The 17,727-nt window shown below is 44.4% G+C and overlaps 9 protein-coding genes across 9 annotated transcripts; 4 read left to right on the top strand and 5 right to left on the bottom strand.

The window, feature by feature from the left end:
* Window positions 1-429: 429 nt before the first annotated feature.
* Window positions 430-2,748, top strand: LALA0_S07e00276g (LALA0S07e00276g1_1; the record flags this gene model as incomplete). The annotated part of the gene is made up of 1 exon (XM_022771307.1): window positions 430-2,748. One exon carries the CDS (start codon window positions 430-432, stop codon window positions 2,746-2,748), a length of 2,319 nt encoding a protein of 772 aa, XP_022629227.1.
* A 51-nt stretch (window positions 2,749-2,799) lies between these two features.
* On the bottom strand, window positions 2,800-4,317 carry MCX1 (LALA0S07e00254g1_1; the record flags this gene model as incomplete). Its single annotated transcript, XM_022771306.1, has 1 exon — window positions 2,800-4,317. The coding sequence occupies one exon, from the start codon at window positions 4,315-4,317 to the stop codon at window positions 2,800-2,802; it is 1,518 nt and encodes a 505-aa protein (XP_022629226.1).
* A 151-nt stretch (window positions 4,318-4,468) lies between these two features.
* SLX1 (LALA0S07e00232g1_1) lies at window positions 4,469-5,374 on the top strand (the record flags this gene model as incomplete). Its single annotated transcript, XM_022771305.1, has 1 exon — window positions 4,469-5,374. The coding sequence occupies one exon, from the start codon at window positions 4,469-4,471 to the stop codon at window positions 5,372-5,374; it is 906 nt and encodes a 301-aa protein (XP_022629225.1).
* Window positions 5,375-5,391: 17 nt separating this feature from the next.
* On the bottom strand, window positions 5,392-8,166 carry ROT2 (LALA0S07e00210g1_1; the record flags this gene model as incomplete). Its single annotated transcript, XM_022771304.1, has 1 exon — window positions 5,392-8,166. The coding sequence occupies one exon, from the start codon at window positions 8,164-8,166 to the stop codon at window positions 5,392-5,394; it is 2,775 nt and encodes a 924-aa protein (XP_022629224.1).
* A 623-nt stretch (window positions 8,167-8,789) lies between these two features.
* Window positions 8,790-10,001, top strand: LALA0_S07e00188g (LALA0S07e00188g1_1; the record flags this gene model as incomplete). The annotated part of the gene is made up of 1 exon (XM_022771303.1): window positions 8,790-10,001. The coding sequence occupies one exon, from the start codon at window positions 8,790-8,792 to the stop codon at window positions 9,999-10,001; it is 1,212 nt and encodes a 403-aa protein (XP_022629223.1).
* An 84-nt stretch (window positions 10,002-10,085) lies between these two features.
* MON1 (LALA0S07e00166g1_1) lies at window positions 10,086-11,951 on the bottom strand (the record flags this gene model as incomplete). The annotated part of the gene is made up of 1 exon (XM_022771302.1): window positions 10,086-11,951. One exon carries the CDS (start codon window positions 11,949-11,951, stop codon window positions 10,086-10,088), a length of 1,866 nt encoding a protein of 621 aa, XP_022629222.1.
* Window positions 11,952-12,507: 556 nt separating this feature from the next.
* On the bottom strand, window positions 12,508-13,098 carry OM14 (LALA0S07e00144g1_1; the record flags this gene model as incomplete). The annotated part of the gene is made up of 2 exons (XM_022771301.1): window positions 12,508-13,012; window positions 13,091-13,098. The coding sequence occupies 2 exons, from the start codon at window positions 13,096-13,098 to the stop codon at window positions 12,508-12,510; spliced, it is 513 nt and encodes a 170-aa protein (XP_022629221.1).
* Window positions 13,099-14,426: 1,328 nt separating this feature from the next.
* On the top strand, window positions 14,427-15,203 carry RPS2 (LALA0S07e00122g1_1; the record flags this gene model as incomplete). The annotated part of the gene is made up of 1 exon (XM_022771300.1): window positions 14,427-15,203. The coding sequence occupies one exon, from the start codon at window positions 14,427-14,429 to the stop codon at window positions 15,201-15,203; it is 777 nt and encodes a 258-aa protein (XP_022629220.1).
* Window positions 15,204-15,927: 724 nt separating this feature from the next.
* Window positions 15,928-17,487, bottom strand: NAB2 (LALA0S07e00100g1_1; the record flags this gene model as incomplete). The annotated part of the gene is made up of 1 exon (XM_022771298.1): window positions 15,928-17,487. The coding sequence occupies one exon, from the start codon at window positions 17,485-17,487 to the stop codon at window positions 15,928-15,930; it is 1,560 nt and encodes a 519-aa protein (XP_022629219.1).
* Window positions 17,488-17,727: the final 240 nt, after the last annotated feature.

The following is a 17,727-nucleotide window of genomic DNA, read 5'->3' as shown; positions in this document are numbered from 1 at the left end:
CTTATACAGCTGCTTTAAGCCATCTGCTTTGGGAGCATTCAAAAGGTCGGATGTTGAGCGATTTGGCTTATTCGATTCACTCTTCTTTAATTAAGCCGTTTATTCTATGCATTACGCTATATGCATCGAACCCCCGGTCTTTCCGTCGAAAGTGATGGAATTAATTTTAGATTTGGTGAAAAGGTTCAACAGCGCAAACCGTTGATGTTGTAATAGAACTGGATGATGAACTTGAGCAATCAAAGGCTTGAGAGAGGAATAACTGAGTCTACGTTACACCGTGGTGAGTTTTTTGAGTTTTTGGGGTAATTCCTGAGTTTCCAAGCATCAAATTTGAGCTATTTTTGACTGTTTTTTTGGCACAAATCAAAAGAAAGGGCTTTTTATATCTCATAAGAAAGAGATTTTAGCCTGTGGCTACGACTATCGATGGAGAGCATAAGGCTTCATTGGAAAGCAGGTGTAGATGCACCGAGACGAGTTAGCCGTGGGTTTGCACCGGCAGGAAAAAATACGAGCTCAGAGAATCCAGGAACGTCAGCATCGCTATTACCAAAGACAGATCTTGGCAATAACAATAAAGATACGAAATCTTCATCCTGGGGGTCTTCGATTTCGACCATAACGGAGGAGCTTCCAAGTGCTGATGTGCCAGAAGCCATGACCAGAGTACCGTCTGCGTCGAGCGCTTCCCGAGTACCGTATTGCTCTACCTCCGTGGGATCGTCGCTTTCTTCGTCTTCGAAAAAGGACAACAGCATGACTGAGGGCGCCAGATTTTGGAATACGTTGCCGCGGGCCGGCGAAACATTACATCTTCGAAAACATTCCATGAACGTGGCAATCCACACCGTCAACGGCACACCAAAGCAAATTGTGTACGACCCACGCCATAATCCACTATGCCCTAAACTTGAGATTTTTTACATGTTCAACGCACAGTCGCCACCTTTGGATGCTTACACACATGCAAAATTGAGACTAGAGTCCTTTGTCAAGTTTTTGGACACATATCATAACTCCAGGAAATTTGCTTCTGCGTGTCTACCCTTCAATGTGACGATAGCGCATAACAGTTCCTCGAGCGGATACCCTTCTTATACTTCAGGCGTATCGTACCATGAGGTCGGGGAAGTACTGCAACTCTGGTATCTGCAAGCTTTAAAGTTCTTGCTAGACAAGAATTCGTTTTTGTTTTCTAGCGAAACTGTGGAATACTTGATCAATTCTTATCCCAGAAGAATGGCCTCCATCAAAAATGACTATAGGTTGAAACAAGCACCCGAGAGTGCTTTGGAAGAAACAATCACCAGGGCGGATATTTTACTAGTACGATGCTCGTTGGAAGAGGAGTTCGGATGGCAACTTGCCTTAGATGAGCCTAACTGGAACGTAGTGGATCTGTTTGTAGACTTTTCACGTCTTCGCAAACCTTCTTTTGATACCGGACAGGAGAAACACTCAGATGATGATGATCACACTGTTGATGCTATGGATGGGTCAAATCTTTTTTCAAGCCCTTCTGAAAGCTCTATTTCCAGCGCAGCCAGCAACGATTCGGCACGGAATTCCTCTTTAAATAAAGATGATGAGGAACCAAGCATAGATGACGTTAGTCCCACTGCTAAAGACTCAAAATCCATGACTGGGACGACGCAAGGGACTGAAGACGGCGTTATCAGAGTGCTGGATTGTGTAGGTCGCGATCTGGAGCTGTTGTGGAAAGCAAAGAAACTACCTCAAGAGTATAAAGGAGCCAGTCGCAGTTCGAGCGTTTCGCCCTCCCCAAGTCAAGAAAACGTGCCGGAACAGTCTTCGGTTAACAAAAGTAAATCTGATCAGCAAGGCCTGATAGCGAAAGGTTCATCTGCGCTTGGGTTATCCAATTTTTTCAGAAGAAAGAACTCACATACTGCTGCTGAAAAGGTTGATGCTCCAGTCAGCACTCGCCAATCGTCACCAAGTGAACCGATCAAAATGAATCTAAACATTCAAAATCAGTACCTGGAGGACTACTACTCATCGACGTTGGCGAATTACAGACGAATTGTGCCACCCCACCAAAGTTTATTCACGCGCGCTGATGTTCCAAAGGAGTATATGAACCGCAAAAAAAGTGGGAAGTCGAAAGTAAAGTCCTACCAGGAAGATTTTCTGCGCGTTCGGCTTCCGCTCGAGGACAATTCGTTTCCAGTAGTAATATGTCCTGACATATGGTTCACGGTTGAATTAAAGAGATGGAAAGGTTTTTTGAGCGAAATTTTTAGATGCATCAAACCTGGTGGCTACTTACAGACATCTACCTGCAATTTCTCTCCAGTTAATGACTTCAATGATGTTGAGAACTCATCCGCCCAATTCACTACTAGTGCAGAAATGAGAAAAGTCAAAGATGTGATTCTAATGGGAGCAGCCCAGGCCGGTATTCAGGTGTATCCCATGAGACATCTCGTTCAGGTGCTTAAAAAAGTAGGCTTCATTAATATAAAGCATTCCGTCATCAGTCTCAAAATTGGCGATCTTACTTCTAATATGGGAATGCTGTTCGAGTTTCTGGCACTACGCCAGTTTGACTTTCAGCTTCGAACAAACTTCCTCACGACAAGCACAACACCAGAAGGAACTGACCCCGCATCGTTGCCATTGAGATTTGTCCAGGAACATATGGGCAAGGCGGATGAAAGTGCTGGAGTTTTACGTTTTGTTCTTCTAACTGCCCAAAAGCCAGATGGCCCGATTAACGCTTAATGATAATGTCTATCTATACTATCTAATATTCTTTGCATGGACGATAGAAGTTCACTCATGTCTTTTTTTACCCTGTAGCACGCGGGTGCCCACTCGTCCGTATATTTTGTCCAAAATTAGTCCTTTCTTGGGGTCCTCTTTATACACGTCTTCGATGAATCGTTCTCTCTCCCCTCTCGAGTAATACTTGGCTGCAACATGTGTGGCCAAGGAGTGTTCAGTTTGCTTTAATAGTTTAACAACATGTTCGTCCACCAGAACATATGAAATGCCAGAACCCGGGCACTCGTAGTTTACATTGAGTAATAGTCGTTCCATGATGCCTCTCAATCCTCGAGCACCAGTACCTTCATCTTGGGCAAGACTAGCCACCTTCATAAGAGCCTTTTCAGTGACACACAAGTGAACTCCGAATTGCTTGAAAATGTATTCGTACTGCTGCATCAAGGCATTTTTACATTCTCGAAGAATGTGGTAGAGGTCTGATCTCTCGAGCGGCTCCAAAGCCGTTATTATTGGAACTCTTCCGATAAGTTCTGGGATAAGTCCGTAGCTCACCAGATCTGTGGGTGTAACTAGATTCAAAGCGGATGTCTTCTTCCCATTGGGGAGCTCAACTTTTTCAATAGTACTGCTGAACCTTAATTGACGAGGATCATCTTTTTTAGTCTCTGAATCATCCACAGTTGCATCAGACCTGGCGGAGTTGATCCTCTTCACAATGTGCTTATCCAAACCTACAAAAGCACCCATCAAAATGAAGAGAATGTTTGAAGTGTCTACAATAAACGTTTCCTCTTTTTTGGCAAGTGCTTGATTGTTTTTGGGATCTTCTTTTTTCTCGATGGGCCTTTTGGCTACGATCTCGACAGAGCGGCCTTCGAGCATCTTCAAAAGCGATTGTTGAACACCTTCTCCTGACACATCCTTGGTTCCGATACTGGCGGCGGGTTTCGCCAATTTGTCCACTTCATCCAACACAATGATGCCTCTCTCGGCTTTAGCTACATCGTAATCCGCACCCACCAATAATCTCGTAATGCACACCTCCACGTCTTCGCCAATGTATCCTGCCTGTGTCAACTGTGTACAATCTGTAATGGCTATCGGTACATCAAGAACCCGCGCCAATGTCGATGCCAACAACGTCTTACCAGAGCCCGATGGTCCCACTAACAACACGTTACTTTTCGAGAGCTCCAAATCTTCATCCTTCGGGTCCATATCAAGAGAAAGTCGCTGACGCAAGTGCTGGTATCCAGATTTGGCCTCAGAACTACCGGAGTAGATTGGTTCGTCTTCATCATCGTTTTTTCGCTGTTTCTCCAGCAACTCGCTCTCCATCTTGGCTTCTATACGTTTCTGCTTGTCATTCACCCTCAAGTAGTGGTTATACACCGCTACACTCATCACTTTCTTACCAACATCTTGTCCAACCACGTATTTATCCAAAAACTGTCGAAGTTCCTTAGGTGAAGGTATTTGTTTAGAAGCAAATGCGCTATTCTTGTTAGCGATGGTCCTCACAAGCTGCGATGGTTTGGAAAACCTCCACCCGATTCTAATCATCGAATTAAGTTGAGCTGAGGCGGTGCTTTCAACAAGAAAGCTTGATATATCAAATAAAGATCATCAATTGATATCGAAATTAAAACACGTCTTGTTAAATCTGCTGAAGGAATCCATCAAGACCGTCAAAAGTTCATTGTGAAGTTAAATCATGGAGCAGGACGTATCAAGCCATAGGGTTCCCCAGTTTTACTGCTGCTACTTACTTCGGTCAACTCCGAAGAAACAGTCTTTTTATATAGGATCGACGCCTGATCCAGTACGAAGGCTTCGACAGCATAACGGAGCTCTCGCCAACGGGTCTGCTTATAGAACCAAGAGAAATGGTCTTCGACCTTGGGAAATGATAGCCTGTGTATATGGGTTCACAAGTAACATTGCGGCGCTGCGGTTCGAGCATGCTTGGCAGCACAGTTATCATACGCATTTTATACACGACAACGAGCGGATTGTGAAAAACAAGACCGGTGGAAGAAGCCTGCATCACAAGTTAGGAAACGTTCGGCTGCTCATGAAAGCTCCATTCTTCCAACACATGGACCTCGTTGTTCATTTTTTTGACAAAGACGCTGTAAACGTCTGGGAACAGAATAGATTCAGAGTTGACAGCGATCCAGTGACAGCAAAATCCACTTCAGAAGGAAATAGCGATACTGATTTAACAGATCCCGACGAATTGCCGCTGTTGAATTTCACAAAGGTGGAGAAGCTGTTACTTGACGTTCGAATAGAACACCATAAGAATATCAGCATACAGCAGAAAATTTTGGCGAATGGAGCCTTAACGTGTGGTGTGTGTCATGGCGGTTTCAATTATACGGACGATCAGGACGCGGAGGAAAAGCTTAAACCTTTGGTAGCATTCTGTCCGCAGGAACAATGCCCTTTTGTATCTCATCTCAAATGTCTTCATAAAGTGTTTTTGGATGATGAGTATTTGGACGGCAAATGCGAGAGACTCATCCCCAAATCGGGCAGCTGTCCGTTGTGTGAGAGCATTATGTCTTGGCCTACAACTGTAAAATATGCCACTTGGATAAGGGATTGTAGTACGTAGACGGGAGACATAATGGGCTACGACAGCTCCAGAGACCATGCATTTTCTAAGCTCAGCTTTGGATTTTCGATGACCACCAGGTTGGCATCGGTTTCTCTACGAACTGGATGGGCCCAGCTTTCGGTACCTTGCGTGAACATAGCGCGTGCCGTTCCACACTTATCAGGAAAGGCAATTAGGATTCTCTCGACTTTAGTTGAGAAAAGCTCTTGTCCAGCGGCAACATGAAGGGCTCTGGACGCCAAAACACAGTCTTCAAAGTCAAACGCTACCTCCAGGAACTTGTGATCTTCATAGCTGAACGTTTCTCCGTCGTCCACGTATAATCTGCCGTGCGCTTTACCATAAGCATCTGGGGCTATCACTAACGTGAAAGGATCATTCTTTTGCAGCATGGAGGACCGTCTATACCTCTCTCTTCTTGCCAGTATGTGTCCACCCTCAATAAACAAAGCTTGTTCATTTAATGGCACCTCGATCTCAATGGACCCTTGCTTTTTCACTGTAAAGGCCTTCATGGTTTTATACTCATAAAACCGCCCCTCGGGGAAATATACGCTTACTGTTTCGCTTCCAGAATCTGTCACAGGTTTGACCAAAAGGCCACTTTCCCCCAAGTAGAACTGATCGTCAATACTGTATAATTCTTTTATTTCTGGGTGAACGTAAAACATTGGATTCATGATGGGAGTACCATTGACACTTGCCGCATAGAAAGCTGTATAGAATGTCGGCAGCAGGGAGTACCTCAGACGAATTGTGTCCCTCACGATGGACTTTGCAGGTTCCTGTAAGAGGTAAGGTTCCCTCCTCGCTGCATCGATGTGTGCATGGCCTCTAAAAAAGGGATACCACATCCCAGCTTGATACCATCTAATAAGAAGCTCTTGAGTTGGATTTCCTGAAAAACCTGCAATGTCCGCGCCTATAAATGGGAATCCAGCAATGTTGTTGGTGAGACACATAGGAATGGACTGTCTCAAATAGTCCCAATTTGCAACGTTATCGCCAGTCCAGGTTGCCGCTGTGCGTTGTGAGCCAGCAAAAAAAGATCTTGTCAACACAAATGGTCTTCTGTTTTCTGTCTTGTAGAATTCTTTCATGGCATCGTACGTGGTTTCGTGCACGCTTAACCCGTACAAATTATGGATTGATCTTTCTTCAAATCCTCCACCGTGGATTAGATCTTTCGGAGCAGTGGTTTCAGGCCCACTAAATATAGATGGCTCGTTCATGTCATTCCATATATGTAAGTTTTGGCATTTGTCCAAAAACTTTGTCACAAGTGTGCTCCAAAGATCTCTCGCTGGTTTGCTCATCGTGTCAATCCAGATTGACTCTCCAGGCCAACAGTGACCATGGTAGCTACTACCATCATCGCTTCGGACAGAAGTTTCGGTGTTTTCCACCAATTGACTGACTTCGTAATTAGCTTTCAAGTGCGGATCAATCAGTGCCACAAGGTTTCTGCCATGCTTCCAAAGCTTTCTCAGCATCCTGTGAGGATCAGGAAAAGCATCTGGCTTCCATGTAAAAAATTTCTTGCCGTCTGTGTACTCCAAATCGAGCCAAATGAAATCATAGGGTATTCCAGCTTTGTCCATCTGAGAGTCGACTGTGAGTACATCACTTTCATCATTGTAGTTCCATCTGCACTGGTGATAGCCTATTGATGAGATCAGCGGTAATTGTGGCTTCCCGGTTATTTCTGTGTAGGCAGTTGTTATATCCAGCGGCTTATCCGCCAAGAATATTATGACATCGATGACGCCATTCTCTGATATCCAATGAGTCCTCGTGTCTCCCGTTGTATACTCGATATCTATCCATGTATCTGCAGAATTAACCCAGAAAATGCCCGCTGCAAAGTTTGGGTTAATCCCAATCATGAAAGGAATGGAGCCATACATCGGCGTTTTAGCATTGAGATTGTATTCGAAAACATCGACGTTGAACAAACGGTAAGGATCGCCTTCTGATGTGTCCTTGAGGCGCAAGCTGTCAGCGTGCTCTGGAATACCGTAAACATCATTGACGCCTACTAGGGTAAAATCAAGGGCAGCAGATTCCGGACCAAACGGTAAAGAGTCCTCCCGAGAATAATGAAAACTATCCACAAAGTCATCAAATGTCAGTTCTTCTGTTAGTTTTTCGCTACTGTTGTTTTCAAGAGCTCGTTGATGCTCTATGTTCAGCAGCATTCGATCATTGACGACTAGAACAAGCTTTCCACGATAGAAAATTTCAATCCGAAATTTTTTGAGACTGACTTTCAACGACACATCCGAATCTTTGCTCTTTATGTGAGTGCTGTGCCTTTGAAAAGGCCAAACCGACCGTTTGAATTCGACATCGAATGGCCGAAGTTGGGCTTGCTTGTCAAACGCCCAAGATGCTGCTTCATCATATCGTTTCCGATTCAAAACATCCGAATTTAGGTTTGTATCATTGTTACGTAGCTCATCTATCTTGATGCGTACGCTTCCTCCTTCTAATACGTCGATGAATAGCGGCAAGATCACTTTTCTACCATCCAAGCCGTCTTTATCGGACGAAACATCTTTCTGAATGTTGGCAACAAAAGTGTGATTTGAATTGTCATACTGGATACTGGATGAATCCAGGGAATACACGTTTCTGCCACTTTTCAGTACTTCCTTGGCATAGTGTCTGTTTCGCAAGCAAAAACCGGACTGTGAACAAGACTTTAGCAAGTAGTCAGTAAAAGCCAGGGTATAGCCACACAGTGCTAGGCCCACAAGGAGCTTTGAGAGTAACCAGATCTTAGCCATATGTGTCCGCCCCTTTAGAAGTGCCGCACAACTGACCGTGAACCTTAACGTCAGTCAAGTATGTGTGATATGTTCATTGCAAGAAATCGCCAGAAACGAGAGAGTATGTCAAAGCTGCTATAAAAGGCCTCCGCCCGCCTTAAAGTGAGCCGATTGTGGCATTGAAGGTCTGGCACTTATGCGAGGTTCTTTGATTTACTATTATTTGGTTGTATTCTGGAAACCAAAGAATATAAGCTTGATTATCGGTAACCGTCAGTTTAAGAATAGAAATTCATTGCTGGCGATTGAGCTCCAGAGTCAGTGAGGACCGTCCACTAATAGAGCTTGCATTATTGCTCGGAAGGTTTCACCTTTTTATGTCTCCCAAGGTCGAAACTCAAGATCAATGTACTAAGCATTCAGATCTTTTTATTGGCGAAACAATCGAATTATAGGGTAGCGAAACTTTGTTTGAGCCAAATATAAAACGGCCACAGATAATGCTAGCCAGACTAGTGAATCTGATCAGTTGAAGATGTTAATTACCGGGCATTCGACGTTTTCCCACTCTTTGTCACTTAGCGCGCATTAAGCTGTGTCATTGGAGAGTTTCTGATATTTTGAAGAAAGAAAACTGCACGATGCAAACTGGCGCTCTCATTCAGCATGGCGGATTTGAAGAACTTCAAAATTTAACTGCTCTTCCAAGGATCAAAATCTTCCAGAAAGGATCCAAAATTAGGCCTAGTTTGCCCAGTATACGACAATTGCTTTGTGATATCAATGCGCGAAGTAGCGAAAACAATTTCTCAAGCAACGGCAATTGTAAAGCTCCAGTTCAAGCTCATGTGTTCTCCTCACTAAGCCCTGCCGAGATGGAAACATCTACGAGATACGCGAGGTTGTCCCAAAATGAAGGTTTGCGATTCGCTCCGACACTTTCTGGGGCGTCGCGGCCTAATGCCGCTACTTACCAAGTCTCCAAAAACAGCTCTGTTGACAAAACTCAGCATGTGCCGCTTCGGGCTAACACGTTAGCACCTCACCCTACAGTCTTTCCGGGTAGAGCAAGCAGACCAACCGAAGAGCTTTTGAAGCTCGCTTACCTCGTAGAAACGCCTTCTTTGGGGGGTAATGGGGCTGATGACGCTCTTATACAGCTCAACAAGGACTATCAACTGAAAATCGCGGAAACACTAGAGAGTCTTCAGATACTTTATCACCATATGCAGGAGTGGCCGTTGTCACTGCACAGCAAAGACATGAAAGATCACGATGCTTTTGCGCTCTTGATTGATTATGTCTCGCCAGATAGTTTAAAGCTAACTATCAGGATGGCCAGACGTGCTTTCGAGTCTCTGAGATCAATCGAGCAGTGGAAGTTGAAATACAAGAAGCTTCACCCAAATCTTCCCAGATGCCAAAGCGGTAAAGTGATTAAGAAAAATAACCCGTCACGCATGAACGATGCTGTAAAAACCAAAAAACGTCAGTTTGAATTTCAGAAGTCAAAGCAAGTCGATAGCGGGAATACTTCAGTCACTGCCGTAAACGACTATAATGGAGCGTTGAGGAGTAATTTCCAGTGTGTGCCAGTGACCTTGCCAAATCCAGAGAGCAGTTTGTCTTCCGCAGGACTGCAATGCGCACATTGTTCAACCACCAAGACACCTGAGTGGAGAAAAGGACCATACGGAAAGAGAAGCCTCTGCAACGCTTGTGGGCTTTTTTACAAAAAACTCGTCAGAAAGTTTGGGGACAGTCAGGCTGGTAGAATCATGAAATACAGAAAAATGAGTTCAAATAGTGATCGAAAAGTTCCCAGGGTGTTCGACGTTCCCGACTCTGAGTAATTCTTGATACCAATTCAAAGCTATCACTTCTTTTGTTTATATTATTCTGTACGTTCTTAGAACCAGATGAAAGATCACCCTCGTTCAAAAAATCGCACCATTCTTAACAAACAACCTGTCCTCGTTTCTACGACACCAGTCAACAATCGCTTTTGCACTTCTCAATACGGCATTCCGATCACTCGCACCGTTGTTGCATATCAAAAACAACTCAAAAGTCGGTGTGAGCCATGCTAAACATAATACGTCAACAACTTCACCATGCGGCAGACCATTCATTGGCAGGCCGTCACTTGACCATTGTATAAAACTCAAAACAGATCTATTGAGCGGGGCACCATTTTGGTCAATGACATTGTTCCTGATGTGAGTGTAAGTTCGCATTAGTTTGTAGAGATAGACTTTATGCTTCTCTCGTTTGTGGCTGTCAGGGCGTTCATATTCACCTTGGTCATCTCTGTAATTCGCAGTAAAAGTGCTGGTCCTATCATCATACGGATCGTTATTGTATAGGTCAAGCTCTTCAAGTCGCGGCATGACATACTGAACGTGCTTCTTAGACTTATAGATGAAGTGATGGACAAATTTTGCAGGTATATCGGCCATGGTGAAGCCAAATTTGGATGCTCTTTCAATTTGCTCGAGAAGACTCTTGCTGACAAGATCATCCACAATCTGCTGACCAATTTTCTTGAGTTCGAAAAAGCTCTCCTTCTGCGCACTTATTAGCACAAGAGCCGGTGTTGAGGAGGAAACTTCCCGATTATCCTCAAGTGGAGTCTCGGAGCCAGCCGCTGTAAGGTCTGGGCTAGTTCTAGTAAGGTGGGGAGGCAAGCGCCTGATAAAACAATGCAAAAATCCGCTGGAATTGAATTTTGGGAAACAGATGGGTAGCCAGAGTTCTTGATCATCTTGCAATCCCTGATATTGATTGAATATGAGCGAAAATAAGAGATGTAGGTCTGTTGTGTGCAGGGTATGGCCTCTTGGTCTAAGTACGGCACATAACTGCCCTCCCGGTGCAACTATGAGCCCGTACAAAACCGTTCCTCTTTCACTGGCGACTTCGGCGTGCTGTACGTGGGTCAGCATAGCAGTATGCACAGCTTGGCGAGTTGACTTTCGCATCGTGAGACATCTAAGAGCTCCTAACAGAAAGTCCGGATTGAACCCGTTGGCTATGGATTCGCATATATGTGTCAAGTTCTCGAAGTCAGTATTGGTGAGGAAGTGACGGAGATCGAAGTTTTCCCGCTTCGTAAACAATCGAGTGAGCTGGCGCCGGCTAAGAGTGCAAATAAGGTATGAGTACAAAAAATCCAGTTGCTGTGAAAGGTCATTTAACGACTCTTCGCGAGATGACACTGCCATCAAAAGGATGGGATTTTTGTCGATGAATACGAGGTTCTGCTTGATGCAACCTCCGCCAGAATTTGTAATAGAGTGAATCTTGGTATCGTGCACCTTAAAATAGTTTGCAACCGTGTGTATAATGCCCATAAGTCCCATCACAAGCTCGTCTTTGCCATGCATTGAGAAAATGGGCTTTCCCGCTGATGATAGTATAAAAAATTGTTTCTCCTGCGGTAAGGGGCCTTGTGATTCGTTATCCGGATCCCTTGTTTCGAATAAAGATGGAATTTCGTTGCTAACAGCATGACCTCGCGGTGAAAGGTCAAGCGATCGCATTGACTGTAATAATTGATGTTCCAAATGGCGACGGCTTGTGCTCACCGACTGCTGCTCCGATGCCAAATCCATATACACGCTTGCATCATCAGCAAATGGGCGTGATGCTGACGAAAACGAAGACGTTAGATTCACACTTGTTGTTGGATCTGTTGTTGCCCTTATAATGAATGGAGATGATTGGTGCGAATTTGAGCCCGAACTCAACCGTTCTGGTGCCCGAAGCTTGTCCACATAATTCTCGTTTGGAGTTTCAACCATTGAGAAGCCACCACTGACCAGCAATGAATGTGAACTCAAGGTTTGACATGGTCTAGCAGCTTGCATCCGGACTCCTTTGACAACGATTTCCATGAGAGTAATATATGTGATCTTACAATAGGTCACGTGTTTCTTGATGATGATCTGTTGAAGTAGATCCTGGATTCTGTACAGATTCCACTCCTTTTTCTATGGATGTAGGCTTCGGATGCCTGTTAAGCATCTCTCTTTCGCATTACCTTGGCTCAATCTCTCCTTAAACCTGTTCTTCAAATTTTTTTAGTTATGCAGGCGCTCCTGCTATTTGACTGAAAGAAACTTCGAGCAGAACGATAACACTCAAATGTGACTTGTGTACTATTTAGATTGTAGATATGAATATGATACGAGGAATGCTGTAAAATGTGTAGACCGTGAACCAAAACACGCGGTATGGTCGGGTTAAGTGGAAGTAACGAGGACTGTGTATAGTCGCTGGGAGAAGATCGCTTTAGGAAACGAGAATAAATCTGTGTCTTTCAGACTTGGCTTTCCAGACTCTGCCTGGTTTGCTTCTTTACAACTTCTTCTTGTCGAATTTGGAATAATATTTAACAGACAAAAAGGCATCAAGAGCCAAAAATGCGGTGGCAGCGCCAACGGTGGAAATGATAATAGCATCAGACTTTCCCCTGAGATATCTGGCGTGGTGTTTGGCGTAGCCTCTCAACAGCTGCGGCACAAGAAACGCGCCCAGGGCCGCGTTGACGACCACCACAGGGTTCTGGAGTTCCCGTACAGCACGCGACGACGTGTTTTTGATCTGTGCCGCGAAGTACGAGCCAAGGGCCGCTGCACGGTCCGATGCAATACGCACATATTCCAACGCGGTGTTCTTGTAGTTTTGTACGGCGTCGTCTTCTTTGAGTTCTTCAAACTCACGATCGGCCTCTTCTCTGAGTTCCTTAGCTTCAGAGCGCAATTCCTGTGCGGCCTTCTTGGCTGCGTCAGGAATATGCGACGCATCAACCTCTGTTTGGTTCACAGCCTCTTTAGCGTCCTTCTTTGCGTTCTTTACGTGGCTGAAACAAAAAAAACCCCGATCTTGTTAGTATACAACATTTGCATATTGGCCGAAACGGCATCCATCCTCCACATACTCTGGCATTACGCTCAATTATATATATGTACGCTTTTGTTTTGAATGTTCTTTCAACAACTCTTTGCGCAAGAGCCGATACATGCTGGGGTAAAATAGCCCCCTTCCGTCGCCGCTTTTATACTTTTTTTTTCGGTCTCCCCTAATTGCGTCAAAATACAGATATCCGGTCATTTTTATTGTTATTGCTAAAACCGCGCGTCACGAAAAACACCAAGTGACATCAATTTGCGCGCAGACAGAGACACACACACACTGATACTCAAAACCTATAGTAACGATAAGAGCTGTTGATTGGGAAATCTTTACTGGAATCGCAGATTTGATAGTACTTGTAGAGTTTGGGATTATTTCGAAGGAGATTGGATCAGATCTGTGCATGTTTTCATTGCCACTTTGTGTGGTGTGCGTCTTTCAAGGGATTGCGACACTGAATGAACGATAAACTATGTGATTAAGTGGTATATGGCTAGACTTTCCATATGGCCATATATCGTATCGAAAGTATTGAACGGTCGACATTGGGTGGGATAACCGTGTGTCACGTGATTTAGGGTCTCGAAGTATGTGTGAAGAAGAGTCTGATGGATGCACACAGACAAGGAACTGGTGATGGTGGTGGTGGAGCATTTTCAGTCACAGGTGAAGAAATAGATTGTTTTATAGTACTGAAATGGCCTCCAACAAGATATCGATAACTCAGTTGGCCAGATCTTCACCTGTCTCCACGATGGAAGGCCAATGTCGTTTTGTCGTCACACACCTCTTGTCTACATAAACTACGCAAAGACGTTATCTGAAACATGTTTTGATTGCACAAACACAGACACCCAAATGACATGTAGTATCCGATCTAAACCGTTACTATATGGAAACACAGATATGTTATAATCAGTTGTAATGTCAGTTCCCAATGCTCTCTTTCTTTGACTGCTATTTTTCTGAACACCCATACATTTTACAAAACCCACCGAATGTTTTTCAATTTGTTTCAAAAACGGAACTTTCTCTTGAAACGAAAAACTGAACACCAACTGGAACATTTTGAACCCACCCCAGCTGAAAAATTTTGTACAATGTACTCGCGCCCTCTGGCGATGGCGTACTCGCCAGCTCTGAATGCTTTGGTGGTAGACACACCATTGGTATCAAAAGACCTTCACTCATCGTCTATTCAACCACCACCAATTTCACTACCTTTTTCGTTTTAGAAACCAGTGTCTACTAAAACAACTCGCAGTCGATCGAAAGTTACCCACCATCAACTTTCCGTGATCCATTCCGGCTTTAGAAGTTTAATAGTCGATACAAATCAAATCTCGTTCCAGCACTAAAAAATGTCTGCTCCAGCTCCAGCTTCTCAAGCTCCAGCCCCAGCCAGAGGTGGCTTCGGTGGCCGTAACAAGGGTCGTCAACAAAGAAGAGGTAGAAGAGACCAGGAAGAAAAGGGATGGACTCCAGTCACCAAGCTCGGAAGACTTGTGAAGGCCGGTAAGATCTCTTCCGTTGAGGAAATCTTCTTGCACTCTCTTCCTGTCAAGGAAGTCCAAATCATTGACACTTTGTTGCCAACTTTGAAGGACGAGGTCATGAACATCAAGCCTGTGCAAAAGCAGACCAGAGCCGGTCAAAGAACCAGATTCAAGGCTGTCGTCGTCGTTGGTGACTCCAACGGCCATGTTGGTCTAGGTATCAAGACTGCCAAGGAAGTCGCTGGTGCCATCAGAGCCGGTATTGTGATCGCCAAGTTGTCTGTGATCCCAATCAGAAGAGGTTACTGGGGTAACAACTTGGGTCAACCTCACTCTTTGGCCACCAAGACCTCCGGTAAGTGTGGTTCCGTCACCGTCAGATTGATCCCAGCCCCAAGAGGTAAGGGTATCGTCGCTTCTCCAGCTGTCAAGAAATTGTTGGAATTGGCCGGTGTCGAAGATGTCTACACTTCTTCCAACGGTTCCACAAGAACTTTGGAAAACACTTTGAAGGCTACTTTCGTCGCCATCGGTAACACTTACGGTTTCTTGACTCCTAACTTGTGGGCCGAGCAGCCATTGCCAGTTTCTCCTTTGGACATCTACGCTGACGAGGCCGCTGTTCAAAAGAAGAGATTCTAAGTTATCTAGTCTGTAATTAAAAAGATTTGTTGTAACTCGAACCATTACTGAAGAGGTGGTGACATTACGTGCGTGTCGCAATACAATTTTCAGATAATTGATGCCACCATGCTAAGGTATCTTCCGCTAACAATCAAATAGATATTATAAGGAAGTTAATCAGTCAGTCTATAGCGCGCAGCTAGACGACTTCTTTAAACGTCTTTACCACTGTCAGCATGGTAAAGACTTCGAAAAATGAACGACAGGCAAGTATGAAATAATTTCGATAGTTCAAAAAGCACAAAATCATTACAGCCGTGTATTATTTGAATGTAGTTTATTTCTTATTGAAAAACCTCTTTATTTCCTTAGGTTTAGCTTTTCAGTCAAGGTTGTCAAGCTCTCATTGTTCATTTGAATGATGAGTATGATTCTGAGGAACAGTTTGTCGTCTGCACAAACTCAGCCCGGACACACACACAAGTCATCTTCCATAGCGATGTCGAAATATCGATTCAAACCCTTTTGAATCGAAACTTCGTATAACTATATATATGACCTCATGTATGAAATTCATGCTTTTGAAAACATTTCTGGATGCAGTTGCGTGACACTAATCAAATGCACCAGGCATCAATTCGAAGCTGGCCTACTTTGACCAGCTTTACTGTACTTTTTTTCTTTTTTTTTTGGTTATTGTAGATAGTAGATAGAATAAATTGTGAGTCTTGACCAACTCCAACTATCCCATGATGGCATCATTCTCCTGAGATGGCATGGACTCCGTGACTTGGTTATCGGGTACAGCAAAAGGACGCTCATTAGACGATGAATTTCCTCCTTGCAATTCAGGATTCACCCAGGTGTTTTTGGAGTCGGAAGAACGTGAAGGTTTCTGAGGCACTTCTCTTCCTTCAGGATGTTTGTACAAACAAGAGATGTTTCGACAATTGACCCCAAATTTACAGTCTTCGTTAATTGGGTGGCCAAACAAACAATCGATCCTGGTACAGTCAGCACCCTCGCGACACATAATATGGGAACGGGCGTGTCTGAACTTGCATCTTTTGTTCGTGCAGTTGGGACCAAACTTACACTGTTCAAGTGATTTTTCAACAGGTGGTCGCTGTGGTTTGCGCGATACAGCCTGTGCGACTTCTTTTATTTTCGACGATGAACTGTGGGCCTTGTTACAGTTAGGGTCTTGACAGTTCAAATTCTCGGGACACCATGCGAATGTTACTACTTTGGCAACGTCATTAGCCGGCGTTGGGTGGCCAAATGGGCATTGTGGGTTAGTGCACAGTAATCCAAATTTGCATAAAACGATACCAGTACGTTCATTGTTGTTTTTGGCAGCAGCGAAAGCAGCTCTTTTTTCGCGAAACTCTTCGCGGGTCCTTTCAATTTCTTTCATGAGTTCCACATCTTCATTAGGATGTAGATAATTGCAAGTTCCCGGGGGATTTGAACAATTTGGATATTCTCTGCATGCCTGTGTAGGATGTGAGTGTGGGCAGTTCTTACCTAACGGACAGCGAGGGAAAACTTGGCACCGTCCCTGTTTTTTGTTGACAAAGTTGATGTTCGAGTTGTCAAGCCCGAGGGCCATCGCCAAGGCGTTACTGTTGACGTTGCTACGTCTTCCATTCCCTGCTTTATTAGGTCCACCGCCTCTTTCAGAGCGTTCTTGACGGCCACCGCGTGCTCCGAATTTGCTGACCACACCGCGACGCTGTGTGTTATTGGCAGAGTATGAGGGGCGTGCTGGTCCTGCTGCAATGTTCACAAGACCCTCAAACGCTGATTTTGGTTGCGAGGGGGCATTATCGGAGGCGTAAATGGAATTCTCAGTTCCGGAGCCAAACTGCTGAGACACGTCTTGTGCTTGGGGATGCTGCTGCTGTTGTTGCTGTTGTTGTGACTGTTGTTGTTGAGAAGGTTGCTGCTGCACTTGTTGTTGCTGTACATCCGGTTGTGGTGTAGAAATTGTTGGTTGCGTTTGCGTGGCATGCTGTCCGGTAAGCTTAGCCATTGTCGTTTCCAAGGTGTCTCCGTTCTGCAAATATTCCATGGCTTTGTATGCATTTTGAGCCACAGACTGGAAAGCTTGTGCGGAAACAGTATCGAATAAAGAGGTGAGTTCTTGGACCACAGAGTCCACGTTTCCTCCGTTTGACATCAAAAGTACAATGTATTCAGCGACATAGTTGACATCCTCATTAAAGTTTGGCAGAGTTTTCAAGTTTTCGGCAATGATAGTCTTTAAATTGTTCACCACTTCTTCCTGAACCGCTGACATCTTGAAAGGTAGGTAAATGCGTTATTGATGCCCTTTTAGTTATGGTTTAAAAGTGTTAAGGAAGACGGATGGTTTAGCTTACTGATATCAAATTTGCCATATCCCAGGATTCCGTGTGTAATGATATATGGAACAATTAATTTATGTCACTATTCACTAGCCATTGTTAGAGTACTTGTAAACGATTTCGGGTTCGTCATGTGAAACGACTTGCGGATGGAGAAAACCCCAAGGTGGAGG

This window comes from Lachancea lanzarotensis, scaffold LALA0S07 (assembly GCF_000938715.1).
Source record: "Lachancea lanzarotensis genome assembly LALA0, scaffold LALA0S07, whole genome shotgun sequence".
Taxonomy (NCBI): Eukaryota; Fungi; Ascomycota; class Saccharomycetes; order Saccharomycetales; family Saccharomycetaceae; genus Lachancea; species Lachancea lanzarotensis.
This window is presented reverse-complemented; position numbering and strand designations above follow the sequence as displayed.